Here is a 14,739-nt window from a genome sequence, read left to right on the forward strand (position 1 = left end):
CCTAACCCTAAGGTCCGACACTATCGCACACTTCACCTACCTGCACCCTAACCCTAACTCACTTAACCCACCCCTAGCCCAAGCTCCGACACTAACGCACACTTCACCTACCTGCACCCTAACCCTAACTCACTTACCCACCCCTAGCCCAAGCTCCGACACTAACGCACACTTCACCTACCTGCACCCTAACCCTAACTCACTTACCCACCCCTAGCCCAAGCTCCGACACTAACACACACTTCACCGACCTGCACCCTAACCCTAACTCACTTACCCACCCCTAGCCCAAGCTCCGACACTAACGCACACTTCACCTACCTGCACTCTAACCTTAACTCACTTACCTGACCACTCCTACCTCCGTCACTGTCGCACACTTACCGGGTCGCGATCACACATTACCCTTGTCGGTCTTTCCACTGTTGGCGAATCACCCTGTCGGTATACGTACCTGTCGGTCATCTGGCATCGGTGATTTCCGCGTCGGGGAATCGGCGTTTCGGTCTTTAGAAGGGGACCCATATATATATATATATATATATATATATATATATATATATTTCTTTAAACTGTTATATATTTATATGTGTCTTATAAAACAGATGTATTACATTTAGGGGAAATTCTTGAGAAGTAACTGAATGTATTGTACAGAACAGTTTCAGATGACAAGACCAAGACCAAAGACTGTCAAAAGTATGCAGCTGTATAATAAATAACACATTTGTGTTAGAAAAAGAGTGAATATTCTATTAAATTCTGTCTGCATATTAACAGTGTCGTGTGGCAAAGGAAGGTAAGAAAACTAACCTGACAACAGTCTGTCTAGCAACAGATGGAGCGTGTGATAAGGTCCATGTAAACTGACATTCTGAGTAACATGAATTAGCTGATAAGACCTAAGCTTTTGGTATGTGTTTGACCACTAGTATGACTACCTCACAGGGTATATATTTTTATTATTATTATTATTACTACTGTTGTTGTTTTAGTTTCTCCCTCATATCTGCATTGCTTTGGCTGTACCCCAGGCTTTCATTCATACCCACCTCTAGAGTCCCCCGTTTCTCCCTGTCTGGAACCACAGATGTGTCCCTTTGCTGGGAGGTCCCCTGACTCATCCGAAAGAAGTCTTTACAGCAACTTTTTTCATGGGGAAATGATTTTCTAATAAGGAGTTGTATTTATGGAGACAGGAGCCTTCTTCATGCAGTGGCAGTGGAGGGAAGGTCAAACTTCATATGAGGGATACTGCTAGTGCAATGATGTCAGCATAACACTGCTGCCCCCTAGTTCTGCTAGGATGATCTGTGATACTCCTAGCAGAACTAGGAGAAAGTTACTGTCAGCTGCCTGTCGGGTGCCAGGATCCGCCATATAATGCACACACTCAGGTCACTCCACAACAAGTACGAATATGATTCTGTCATTGTCCATGTTAGAGTGAATGACCTGAGACGTACCTCCCTGGACTACATGAAAAGCGACATGGAGGAGCTCTCTGAACATGTGGCCCAGGCAGGTATGACACTAGCCCTGAGTGGCATCCTGCTATCGCCCAGAATGACACCACAGTACAAAGACAAAATGATTGACTTCAACAGTTGGCTAAGCTTCTGATGTCATTCCAAGGGGATCCAGTATCTGTCTGCCTGAGACGACATGATCGACGGGCCACGATGCTTTGCCAGAGATGGCCTGCACCTGTCGCTTCTGGGAATCCAGATACTGGCTAAGGCTCTTGCTGCCCCTATAGTGCCTCTTTTAGGCAAGGCTCAAACATCAAATGCACCACCATAGTAGATACATATAAGTGAAATCTAAGGGTAATGCTACTCAATGCTAGAAGTCTAAACCTCAAAATGCATTCACTCGAGACACTCCTTAAGATGGAGAACATCAACATCTGTGCAGTGACAGAGACCTGGTTTAAGGCTCCAGAGAGCACCCCTGCATTACCAGGCTACAATTCTTACCATACCTTCCAGCCACCTAACCTAAACTGAAACACTAAAGGAGGAGACGTGTCCATATTCATAAAGGATATCCACACCCCAGGCTAGTTGCTCAACATAATGCATCCGAAATTATCCAAGTACAATTAACACTGGGCAAGACTGCAATTCAGGTTGTAGCTTGTTACAGATTCCCCGCCATGCCCCAGGACGCCCACTCCTTGTTTCTCGATGTACTGGATAATATTAGGGTACAGCCCAATACCCTAATATTGGGAGACTTCAACTACCCCACCTTCAACTGGGAAAACTACTCATGTACTAACTCATTTGCTCAACGTTTTCTGGAATTCATCAATTCCAACACCCCCTGAATCATCTTGTCCATACCTCCACCAGGGGCAGCAACATCCTGGACCTGGTCATTACCAGTATGGGTAACAGATGTTCCACGCAAGAGATCAACTCCTCGCTGGTCAGATCCAACCACAAGCTAATCACCCTAGCCATCCATATCCCGTCCCCCGTCCCCATTAAGGAAACCACCGTAAAAAACTTCTCCAAAGTAAACTTCATGCTTCTTAAGTCAGAAGTGGCTAACTTCACAACACCCATACTGACAGAAAATAGAGGCACGATTGCTGAATCATATACAAATGCACTGTATAAGCACATACATGAGTGTATGGACCATGCCATCCCCAACAGAATCAAGACGCTATCCTCCAAAAAAAAAGGAAGCCAATCTGGTGGTCCCCTGCCATAAACAAACTCTACAACAGAAGGAAGAAACTGTTGCAAAAAAGAGTAAAATCCCATGATTGCAGGAACTCCCTAGTCAGCCTCAGTAAGAAGCTGAGATCCCTCATAAAATCCTCCAAAGCTAGTTACGAAAATAAAATCGCCATGGATTCTAAAGACAACCAGAAAGCATTCTACAGCTATGTCAGGAATCTCATTTGCAATACTCAGATCTGCTCTGAGCTACAGTACAATGCCACTACATTGACTGAACCAACTGATATTGCCAACATCCTGGAAGACAGGTTCAGTGCAAACTTTACCCCCCTCACCCTCCCAAAGGTTCCATCTCCATACCTGAAGATTGCAAAGCCCCTGTAATCACAGACGCACAAGTAAAATCCACACTCTAAAAAGCCAAGAGCACCGCATTCATGGGACCAGACAACATTCCAGGCTGCGTTCTGCACGAACTACAGAATGAACTGGCACCCCACCTAAGTACCATGTTCAACTATAGCCTCACTTCAGACTTTGTGCCCATGGAATGGCGCACAGCGACAGTTATCCCACTCCACAAAGGGGGTGCCACCACTGACCCCGGGAACTACCGCCCCATTAGCCTGACGAACCTGTCTGCGAGGCCATGGAACACATCCTACTGGAGCTTATAAACAAAGACATAGGTAACGTACAAACTCTGGACCCCACTCAGTTTGGGTTTGTAAAAGCTAGATCTTGCCTCCTAAATCTTCAAAGCAGTCATCAGAGCTGTAGACGAGGGTAAGGTGGTGCCCACAGCCTATCTTGACCTTGCCAAGTCTTTCAACGCCATCCCCCACTCTGGTATTATAGATAAACTCACTGGATTGGAAATAAATTCGTATGTCACAAGATGGGTGGCCAACTGGCTCACTGACAGAACCCACACAGTATAAGTAGCCAACTCCAAGTCAGACTTCAGACCAGTGACAAGCAGAGTACCACAGGGTTCAGTTCTGGGTCCTCTCCTGTTCAGTATCTAATTCTCAGAAGTCCAGGCTAATACAGCTGGTCTCTGGCTAACGAAGTTCATAGATGACTGCAAACTAAGAGCCATAACAGATTCGCCTAAGGATGTGGACATTCTACAAAGAGGCCTCACTGAGACTGATGCTTGATGTCAAAGTAATGGCCTAAAGCTCAATGCCAAGAAGTGCACTGTCACCCTCTTTGGGAAAGATACCGCACCCATGAACTACCACATAGGCAGTAGCCTACTAAACACCAAAAGTGCAATAAGAGACTTGGGACACAGGTGGACAGTAGTCTCTCCTTTGATAATCACATCGCCACAGTAGTTAGGAAATCCTTCTGCATGGCATACCTCATCACAAAAGGGTTCTCCTCCAGAAAATGAGAGGTCATCTTCCCTCTATACTCATCCCTCATCACACCCATTATAGTGTACAACATTTGGCATGTAATAGAAAGGCCACAGAAATACTTCACTAAGAGGATTACCAGCCTCAAACAGATGCCATATACAGACAGTCTCAAAAACTCCAGCTCTACTCTGTTGCATATCGCCTACTCAGAGGCATCCTCTGCCTAATATACAAAGCCATGTCTAACCCAGATCTGATGGACATACTACACTTAAAGAAATCCCTATCTCTCCGAACTACATGCTCCAAGGACTTAAACCTTGTCACCACAATAAACATAACTTGCTGGAGGGATAGATTCCTGTCCCAGAGACTTCCCATGCTCTGGAACAGACTACCCATTCATGTCAAGCAAAGCTCCTCATTAGCCCTCTTTAAGGGAAATCTTGACAGTTGGATGAGAAACAGGAAATTCACCCTGGGGATCACTTCTGTGGCTCTGCTTGACAGGGGCACAGGACATTAATTTTCTTGGGTGGCGAAAGCCAGGGAACATCTTTTGGCTAGACTTATATAGGCCCTTGGGCTGACAGCCTAGTACATACCTGTGAACCTGTACTCTTGGTCTCTACCAGAGGTTGCACAGTCATCAGCATCCCTGTGTCCTCCACCCAAGGTCGGACAGTTGGATGTCAGCCACTTCATCCTATCCTCCTAGCCAGTAGCTGTCAGCTCTGTACATGTTTTATTCACTGTGCAGTTCATTGGCCAGACAGTATCAAGTTGAATTTGTATAGTTAGGGTGAAACTTCAGTCTGTTTATTTTCTGTATGATTCTTTCTACAAGATCAGACTTTTACTTTACAGAGAAATGCTGGACAGTCCTGTTTAGGGCTTTGTTTGCGTGAATCAATTCATTATGCTACTCAAGTAGTGCAGCTGAGAATTAGGGTTATTACAGAGCTGTGCTAGAACATTAATTGGGGAATGCCAATAGTACTAGATTGGGGCACCTTTTATAAATGTATAAACACAGTCCATTCTGAAGTAAATGCTGTGTTCTTTCTTGCTATAGCTGTTGCTGAAGTTCATCTTATAAATATCACCTCTCTCTCTCTCTCTCTCTCTCTCTTTCTCAAAACAGAATTTGTCTGGTCACAGTCAACTCTGAGAGGCAACTCTACATTTATGCAACAACTGAATGAACTGAAACCTTTCACTTAGTGATAGCTTCTTCTGGCAATTTTAGGCGTTCTGCAGCAGGTTAATATAAAAAATGGCAGTAGGATTTCTTTAGGAGTCTGATAATGTTGAATCTTAGCACAACAAAGTCATTTGTATGATAAATGATAGCCACTTTCATTTTTATTTTTATTTTTTTCCAGATGAGCCCAAGAAGAACAAGAATCTGCTTATAACTGACCAGCAGTTACTAGTTATTGCTAAAAAACTTGGCAAGGAATGGAAAGAAATAGGCATTTGCTGCCTTTCATTGGAAATGAAAGATATTGATCAAATTCAGGATCAGTTTAAGGATGAAGGAATTAACATCCATAAATTTCGAATGCTGGCAAAATGGAGAGAAAGGGAAAAGGATAATGGAACAGTGCAACGTCTTTATGATCTGCTGAAACCACAAGTAACATATGAAGTACAAGAAACACTAGAAGGTAGGTTTTTACTGAAGAATATAATCATGAATACCTATGAACTTATGGCGTTTCATGAACTCTAGGATGGACAGTTAAAAAGCAAGACATGAGGCTTAGCGAGGGAAGTTTAGAGGTTCTTGTTGGAAGTTTAAAGGTGCTTGTTCACCCTGATGTAGTGCTGGAGACTCGTACTGCAGCCTGAAAATAAATCATTATTTGATTCCATGGGTTTACAAAATGTTATGTCAGTAGGCCTTTCAGCTTCTGTTATTCACCACTGTCCGTGATAATGTTTATTTTTATTTCTGTCATAGCTAGACATTGATGCTGAGTCTAGATGTTATTGAGAGAGGAACTGCTTAGAAGATGTCTTATAAGTCCAAATTTAGAACATCCAGCACTGACCATTGCTGGGCTACTTCAGATTCACTGTGAACTGACAATTGCTACACAAATGTAAGGACTGTAGAACTTTTTCTCTGTTTTTATTTTGTTTTGCACAGGGTTCAAAGTGATTGCAGCTCAGATGTTGTTTTCCTACAAAGTGTTTTTTTTTTCCTTTTTCTGTTACAGCATATTTACTGGTACTGGTTTGAAGTATGCTGTATTGGCAGATTAAAATGTCTGTCCCAGTAAAGACATGATTTGTAAGCCATTTAGCAGTGCAGTACAGTATACAGGCAATGTAGTACCTCCTCACGTTTTTGTGTATAGCCAAGAAAAACAATAACCAGCATAGATGAGAAAACTACAGTATAGCAGTAGCATAGATTGAAACACTGTCACATGTGTATCCCCAAAACAGTGATACGACTAAAATGTATATGATGTTCTTCGTGTTTCACTGTTGCAGTCATCACACTTGGGTTATCCTGCCAGGGGTAGCCGTCAGTCAGCCCGAATACCAGAGGTTTAGTATTTCTGCGTCAGTTGCTGTCACTCCAGGACTGACATCATGTTGTCAGTGGTATAAAATCAGGCAGCCGACGAGATACATCTGTCTTTCTTGCTGAGCTGCCCGAAGCAGAAGCAGTTCGCATGAGTGACAGTCGGCCTCTACCTGAGTTTTCATTTCCGAATTGAAGTTGAAGTCTACTAAAGCTAAGTACCCTGTTGGGGATCCTTTTTTCTTGCTCTAACCAATGTCAGAAAAAGTTAACAATTGTCTCACCTGTGGAAAGCAAATACCACACCGAGACTTCCATTACTACTGCGTCACCTGTTTAGGCCCAGACCACGATGTCCCTAGCTGTCGCTTTTGTGCTTTGTTCAACACCAGAACTTTACGTCATCGGGCCCTTATTGTAGCTACATATTTTCGCTCTCACTCCTTGTATTCTGAGATGGCTTCAATAAACCAACTGACTACCGATCTTACAAAAAAAAGTAAGGATAAAGACAGAGACAAGACCGCACAGGTCCAAACCTGCCGACGACACTTCTGTTAAGCTAGTCGTCAGTTATCCGGTCCTCAGTGAGGAGCTTTCCCAGTCCCTGATGCCCACTTATGTGGATTCGCAGGCCACTACTGTGACACGTTCGGAGTCCGGTATTCCATGAGACTCTTCTTCGACTAAGGATCCTGCGGATGTCTCTACCTTGGATGGGTCCGGAGCCACTGAGCAGGCACCGGCTTCCGAGGAATCTCTTCGCACTACTGATACTTGACACAAACCAATGACTTCTTTCACATTTTCAGTTCTTTCTAAAACTACCGAGTTTTTAAGGCCCAGGGTACGAACTACACCTGAAAAAGCAACGACCCAAGCTCAGGCACCTACTTCCATGCCTCAATCTCAAACGCTTAAAATAGCGGAAGACCTTATTATGCTTATTAGGGGAGGCCAGGCTACCCTTTCCAAAAGAAAAAGAGAGTTGCCCCCAGTAGTTTTATCTGAACAGGGGTCTGATAACTCTGAGGTTTTTGAATATGAAGACATGCAACCCCTCTCTGCTTATGAGGATTCTGATGCAGAGGAATCCATTCCTTCTGCCTCTCCTCCCAAGGATTTTTCATTTAGTGAAACCCTGCATACTTTAAAGGAGCATTTCTAATGGGAATGTCAGGACTATCCTCAGTCAAAAAAGAGACTCAGGGAATTCTTAGATTTACCACAGCACAGACCTTTAGCCATTCCTCCTGTCTTGGATGTTGTGGATGATGTTTTTATGGAATCCACTTTGACCCGTGACACCCTCCCTGATACTCCCAGGAAATCTGACAGGTACTACAGAGTCCCTGACTCTCACAAATTCCTTTTCAAAAATCCAACTGCTGACCCAGAGATCATCTCCCAAGAACCTAAAGGAATTAAAGCAACCTCAGCTAAGAATCCCACCCCCTCAGACAGGGATTCTCGAGCTTTAGGCAGATGGGGTAAAAAATATACACCTCTGCAACTCTTGCTATTAGAGCACTAAATTGTCAGTTCCACATGCTGAAATATCAGCAGCATACCATGAAACTCCTCAAACAAAAAATATATTCCTTTCCTGTTTGTGCTGAAAATAAAGAATTACAAGAGCTTATGCATTCTACAAGCCAAGTTACTAAGCACACCTTGCAATATGGCTTTGATGCCCTAGAAGCATCTTGCAGTGTAGCAGTCACTGATTCTGTCCTTAGAAGGCATGCTTGGCTTAAGGAGCAGACCTTGCCAGACCATGTCAAATCAAAATTATTGGACGCACCATTGAATAAAGATAATTTGTTTGGCACCAAGGCAGAAGAGGTCTTTAAAAATATAGAAGAAAAAGCTAAATCTACGCAGACAGTTAAAGACTTTTTACAGGTCCAGCCTCCAAGGTTCAGTAGGCATTGCTCCTCCAAGCACTGGTCCTTTCCGGCCCCCTCCAGGCCAGCCCAGCCAGGACCCAGGGGAAGCAGACCCCCCAGACAGCAGTCCCCGGGAATGCAGAGATCTAAGCAATGGAGTGCCTCCTCTTCAAAAACAGGGAGTGCTAAGCCACCCCCTTACGGTAAGAACTCACAATGACTTTACACCTCCACCCCTTACCTCTGCCCACCTGCTTGTGCCCTTTGGAGAAAACATCTCCTTCCATGCAAACAACTGAGCCTCTATTACCAACGACCGATGAGTCCTCAGCATAGTGTCCCAGGGATATAAATTTTATTTCCACACTCTGCCAACCCCAAAAGGGTTCTCAGATCTTCCTCCAAACCAGTGGCAGAGGCCAAAAAGCAAGTCCATTCCCTGCTCTCCATGAGGGCAATACAGCATGTTGCTGCAGACCAGATAGGCCAAGGTTTCTATTCCAGACTCTTCCTGGTACCCAGAAAAGAGGGCACCTGGTGCCCAATCCTTGATCTATCCATTCTAAACACCTTTCTAGTGATACCAAATTTCAAAATGCTCACACGCCAACAGCTTCTTCCTGTGCTCTCCAAGGATGCTTGGTTAGCAACCCTAGACCTAAAAGAGGCCTACCTACACATCCCAATCAGGCAATCTTGCAGAAAATATCTACGTTTCAGGGCAGTTCACTGCGCTTCCCTTCTGCTTATCCACTGCTCCCAGAGTTTTCACAAAATGCCTAGCTCCAGCCATTGCTTTTTGCAGACAAAGAAATATTCAAATTTACTCATGCTTAGAAGATTGCTTGACTCAGGCAGGCAGTTAGGAAAAGCTGTTACAGCACCTGACCTTTGTAAAGGCCCTGCTGACCTCCCTGGGGTATGCTATCAACTAAAAGAAATCAAAATTAGTCCACACACAAAAACTTGTATTCCTGGGAGCAAGCCTGGACACAGCATCCCAGATGGAATTCCTTACTCCCGAAAAACAAGCCTACCTGACAGGCTACTTCTCTCAACTAGCCATCAGAACCGAGTTATCCGCAAGGAAATCCTGCAAGCTCTAGGGTTCATGGCCTCCTGCATTCTACTCATTCCATATGCCAGACTGCATATGAGGAAACTACAGTGGTATGTAAAACGCCTTTGGTGTCAACACTCTCGAGACCTGGAAACTATCATACCTATGATACCCTGTCTAAGGAAATATTTTCTTTGGTGGGCAGCAGCATGCAACCACAACAAGGGACTTCCCTTCGCACAACCCCACGCTGCCCAGACCCTCACCACAGATGCACCAGTCTATGCCTGGGGTACACACCTGGACAGCAGATGCACCCAAAGCCAATGGAGCCCAAATCAAATACATCTGCACATCAACCAAAAAGAGATGTTAGCTGTTCAGCATGCCCTGACAGCTTTCAGACCCCTACTCACCACAGGCCTTTACTAATCAAAACAGGCAACACCACAGTGATGTGGTATATCAACAAACAGGGAGGGACTTACTCTTACACTTTCTGTAGACTCGCCGTGACCCTTTGGCACACGGCCTCAGCCATGCAAATTCACCTGCTAGCACAATTCCTGCCAGGCTCCCTAAACTCTCTGGCAAACAACTTAAGCAAAAACCTGTTAGACCCACACGAGCGGCATCTAGACCACAGAACCTTCAATCTGGTAACCCAGAAATGGGGGACCCTGAAGGTGGACTTCTTTGCCTCCCACTCCAATCATCAGCTCAGCAAATTCTGCACCAGGGAACCTCACAGCAAGGCCTGGAAAAGTGGATGCTCTATCCTTCCAATGGGTAAGCCTCTCAATCTGTGCATTTCCCTCTCTATCACTCATTTCAAGGGTACTGCTCAAAATAAGGGGGGCTGGAACCAAGGGCAATCTTGATTGCCCCAGACTGGCCACGCCAGGACTGGTAACAACTGCTGCGCAGCTTGCCACCTCTGCCACCGTGACACCTACCTCAGATTCTAACACTCCTGACCCAGAAGAATGGAGAATTCATGCATCCACAATTGCTAACCCTGAACCTGGCAGCTCGGCTTATTCCCTGACCTCTCCTCCAGCTGCCAGCCTAAGCAAACAAGGCCTGGATGTTATACATGAGGCCAGACGCCCCAGCTCTAGAAAATCCTATGCTGACAAGTGGAAAAGGTTTTGCACCTGGATCCAGGCTAAGGGAGCCGAAACAGCACAGCCTTCCCTACCTCTCATCCTGGATTACCAAGCAGACCTACTACACAGGGATTTATCTGTCTCTTCTATTAAAATTCATGCCTCTGCTATTTCTGCTCATTACAACACAGAGCCGCCTCTCTTCTCACACCCTCTCATCAAACAGTTCCTAAGAGGGGCTAACAACTTAAGGCCACCCAGAAGAGCTGCTACCCCAGCTTGAGACCTTAACTTTGTGTTGGAAAAGCTCACCCTACCCCCCTTTGAGCCTGCATCTTCAGCAGAGTTAAAATTCCTCTCTTGGAAAACAGCCTTGTTTCTGGCCATCACTTCAGCTAGAAGAGTTTCAGAGCTACAAGCTCTCATGGCTGTAGAGCCATTCATCATTTTTTCATGCTGACAGTATCTCCCTCAGGACTAACTCATCCTTCTTGACTAAAGTGGTGTCCAGTGTGGCTCTCAACCAATCTATTCATTTGACAACCTTTTTTCCCTAACCCTCAAAACAAGGGGGAAAGGATTTTGCACTCTCTAGATGTGCACAGACTGCTCAGATTCTATCTGGATAGGACTAAATCTTTTAGGAAAACTGACCAATTGCTAGTCAGCTTCGCAGCAGGGGCAGAGGGCAAGCCCATATCCAAACAAACATTCTCCAAATGTCTAGCGCACTGCATCCATTTCTGCTACAAACAGCACAGGAAACTGCCCCCAAAGGGGATTAGGACGCATTCCACCAGGACAACCTCCGCCTCTGCAACTTTTCTCAGGGGGGTCCCCACCAGGGACATCTTGGAGGCTGCAACATGGACTTCTGTTCATACCTTTACCAAGCATTACCACCTGCCTATCTTCTCCAAATCCAGGGCAGGGTTTGCCATCACAGTCTTGCAGGGCATCCTAGCCAGACCCCAGTCTTCTTGACTGCCTCCACCCTTTTCTTCAGCTTTGGGAACCAACCCAAGTATGATGACTACAGCAGTGAAACATAAAGAACACAGTACAGTTCTGTACACTTACCATAAATGTAGATGTTCGAGTGAATTCACTGTTGCATTCCTGGTTTCCCTTCCTCCACCCCCCACCCCCCTTGTCTCTCTCTCTCGTTCTCTCTTCCTTTCTCCTTACAGGGAATTTTTGGTATTTACTTTCTACTGGTGGTGTTCTTCCACCATAACCTAGCTGCCTATTTGGGGGCTCCTGACATTTAGGGCAAGAAAAACTGATGTAATGGCGTCAGCTACCTGATTTTATACCACTGACGACCTGACATCAGTCCTGGAGCAACAGCAACCAATGCAGAAATACTATGCCTGTGGTATTCGGGCCGACTGAGGGCTACCCCTGGCAGGATAACCCAAGTGTGATGACTGCAACAGTGAATACACTCAAACATCTACATTTATGGTAAGTATACACAACTGTACTTTGCACTGGTGCACAGGAATGAAATCCTGCCTGTGATGCCAGTTAGCCACTAGTTCAGGTACTGGAACAGCCAGCTGGGAGTATATTAATAAGTCGCCAGTTCCTTGCTGTGCTCTTCTGAAGGAGAGTGTGGGAGTTCGGCTGCTGTACTGGCCTCCATTTATAAATGAGGGAATTGCTTCCTGGATAAGATATAGTAATTCACCACTTGAAAGATGTTGGCTTAAGTTGGTTCACACATGGTCGTCTGCAAAATCCTAACTAATCAAGAGACTTTTCATAAATGTCATTTCAGGGGTAATAGCAAATTTAATCACCCTCTCGATTACCTGTACTCTGATGGTGGCCTTTTCATTATCCTTGAAATCTGTAATCACTAGAGGGTACCCCTGAAGTAAGTAAGTAATGGATAAGGCATATAGGTGGTGACAGATTAGAAGGGTTGGATGAAAACAGATGTTTTAAGTGAACACTCTAGTATGTGTGAAAAAATTCTAACGTGTATATATGATTTTTATTAAACTGTTCTCATCCAGTACAGGTTAACAGTGAGAAATTCAAACAACAAGCTGACCTGTGCATTGCATGTGCCTAACTCATGGCCATACATGAAACACATCAGGCATGCATATGCTCAAAGTGTACAACAGCCCACATGCAGAGACTCTGCTGGCAACTCTCAGATTATATTAAATGTGGAATTGCATTGTCAGTGGCTGCTAGAGACCTTCCTCAGAATTGTTAGCAGGGGAGGACAAACACATTGAAGTAATAGATGAAGAGGCTAAACCAGCAACAAGTTCAGAACCACCCAAGTCATCATACAGTCTTCCTTCTCATTTGCACCTGGGTCTGAAAATTGTCTAGTGACAGTGAATACCTGCATACCAGAGACAACAGAAGGGGAAACTTTTCAAATTACTGAAATAGGACACAGACAAGACAGAAAAACTACCACATTAACAATATGCCCCTAAGAGTTGATCCAGTTGTTTGGGATTTATGAACTTATGTCTACAGTGAGCTAACTTTTGACCAATGTGTGTCCATTGTTGTAAGAAAGTCCTGCTGTAGTGTACAGCTTATAAACAAACGGATTGCATCTAGGTCTAGAGATATCATCCTTCATTAGGCCAATCACTGAGTATAATGCCTCCTTTGGCATGTATCTGTCAGGACATATGCAACAACTGAAATGGCCACTGAGATAACATGTCCTACATGGACAGACTGAAAGCCCTGTCACCATACTCAGTATCCTAGAGACTACTAAGAAATTACCTGTGTCTGGCATATAGGGTGTCCTCCAATCCAACACTGATGGATTTACTGCACATCTGCAAATCAGATGGCATCAGAAATACTCAAGTCTAGGGATATAAACCTCTTCAACAACATCACCAGAACATTTTTCCAGGACAGATGTATCACGCAGAAGATACTGCTGCTCAGGAACAGACTCCCCATTCACAGAAAACAGTGTTCTTCCCTGACCATATTCAAGCACAGCTTGGATCTATGGGTGGGAAACAAAAAAATTACCCCAGGACTGCCCCCTGTGCTACTAATGGACAAAAACTGTTCCTAAATGCTTTATCCCATGCATGGGTCCCCGTCAAATTATCTATGTTATTATCCCAGTTATTCTCAGTAAGGGTAATGTATAATTATCAACCATGGGATAGGTAAGGCTATTTTCTTACCAAATGGGATAGGTTAATTCAAGCCCAAAAAGAAAAATTGGCCAGGCTTAAAATGGCCCACAAGGGCAGCTAGCCTAGTACTTATCTGTGAACCTATGAAAATAAGAAACTTGGATTTGTACGGTCCACTGTGTAAAGCTCATTAACTGCTTTGTATATCTCATCTTATGAAAATAGCAGAGATAATGCTCTTTGGTTAGGGCTGTTGGTCCAGGTGTGTTCTGGAGTGAAGAACTGGTATGTGAGGACTACAAACTGGCTGATTTAAAATCATTCATTCCATAAATGCTTACAAGAGATTCTGTAAGATCAGCTTAAAAGTGCTGTTCAGATACTTAACTTAGCAAACAATGTTCATATTTAGCTAAGTAACTTATTAACCAAGCAACCTGTGTAGAATTATCTGACCTTATGTGAAAACTCATAACTGAATGAAAATCCTAGTTTTGGTAATGTTTTGTAAACTACTTAAAATATGGATTCTGACGTATTGCAAATCATTTACAGATGTTTACCACAACTAGCATTTACTGTGTTATGATTTGTAAAATCAATTTTTTTAAAGTCTTTGAATGAATTGAATGCAGCCAAAGTAAAGACAGGCTTGTGCTGAACAGTTTTGCTGCTTACTGTGCAAATATTTATGGTTCTGCAAATATGAGTATATATTCTTCTGTTTGTATTACGAGTATATAACATGATTTTTATGATTTTATTAAAAAGGTTCAGGATGAAACCACCAGAAGATAGATTGCAACTTTAGAGAGCCCCTGCGGATGGAGAGTTCTTACTAAGTCTGTGTTGTTCTAATTTTATGATCGAATTCACTGATATGCCTAGCACTATTAGGGAATGGTCCAAAAAACAATCAGAAGGGTATTTGTC

General features: G+C 44.0%; 1 protein-coding gene across 2 annotated transcripts in view; it reads left to right on the forward strand.

The window, feature by feature from the left end:
* LOC122801015 (NACHT, LRR and PYD domains-containing protein 1a-like) overlaps positions 1-14,739 on the forward strand; it is a 1,015,111-nt gene that overhangs the window by 976,208 nt on the left and 24,164 nt on the right. For both annotated transcript variants that reach the window (XM_044070467.1, XM_044070468.1), the window contains one exon: positions 5,452-5,736. In XM_044070467.1, the coding sequence (XP_043926402.1) occupies positions 5,452-5,736 (285 nt within the window). The remainder of the gene's footprint in view (positions 1-5,451; positions 5,737-14,739) is intronic.

Source organism: Protopterus annectens, chromosome 4.part1 (assembly GCF_019279795.1).
Source record: "Protopterus annectens isolate FY-2018-M chromosome 4.part1, PAN1.0, whole genome shotgun sequence".
Taxonomy (NCBI): domain Eukaryota; kingdom Metazoa; phylum Chordata; order Ceratodontiformes; family Protopteridae; genus Protopterus; species Protopterus annectens.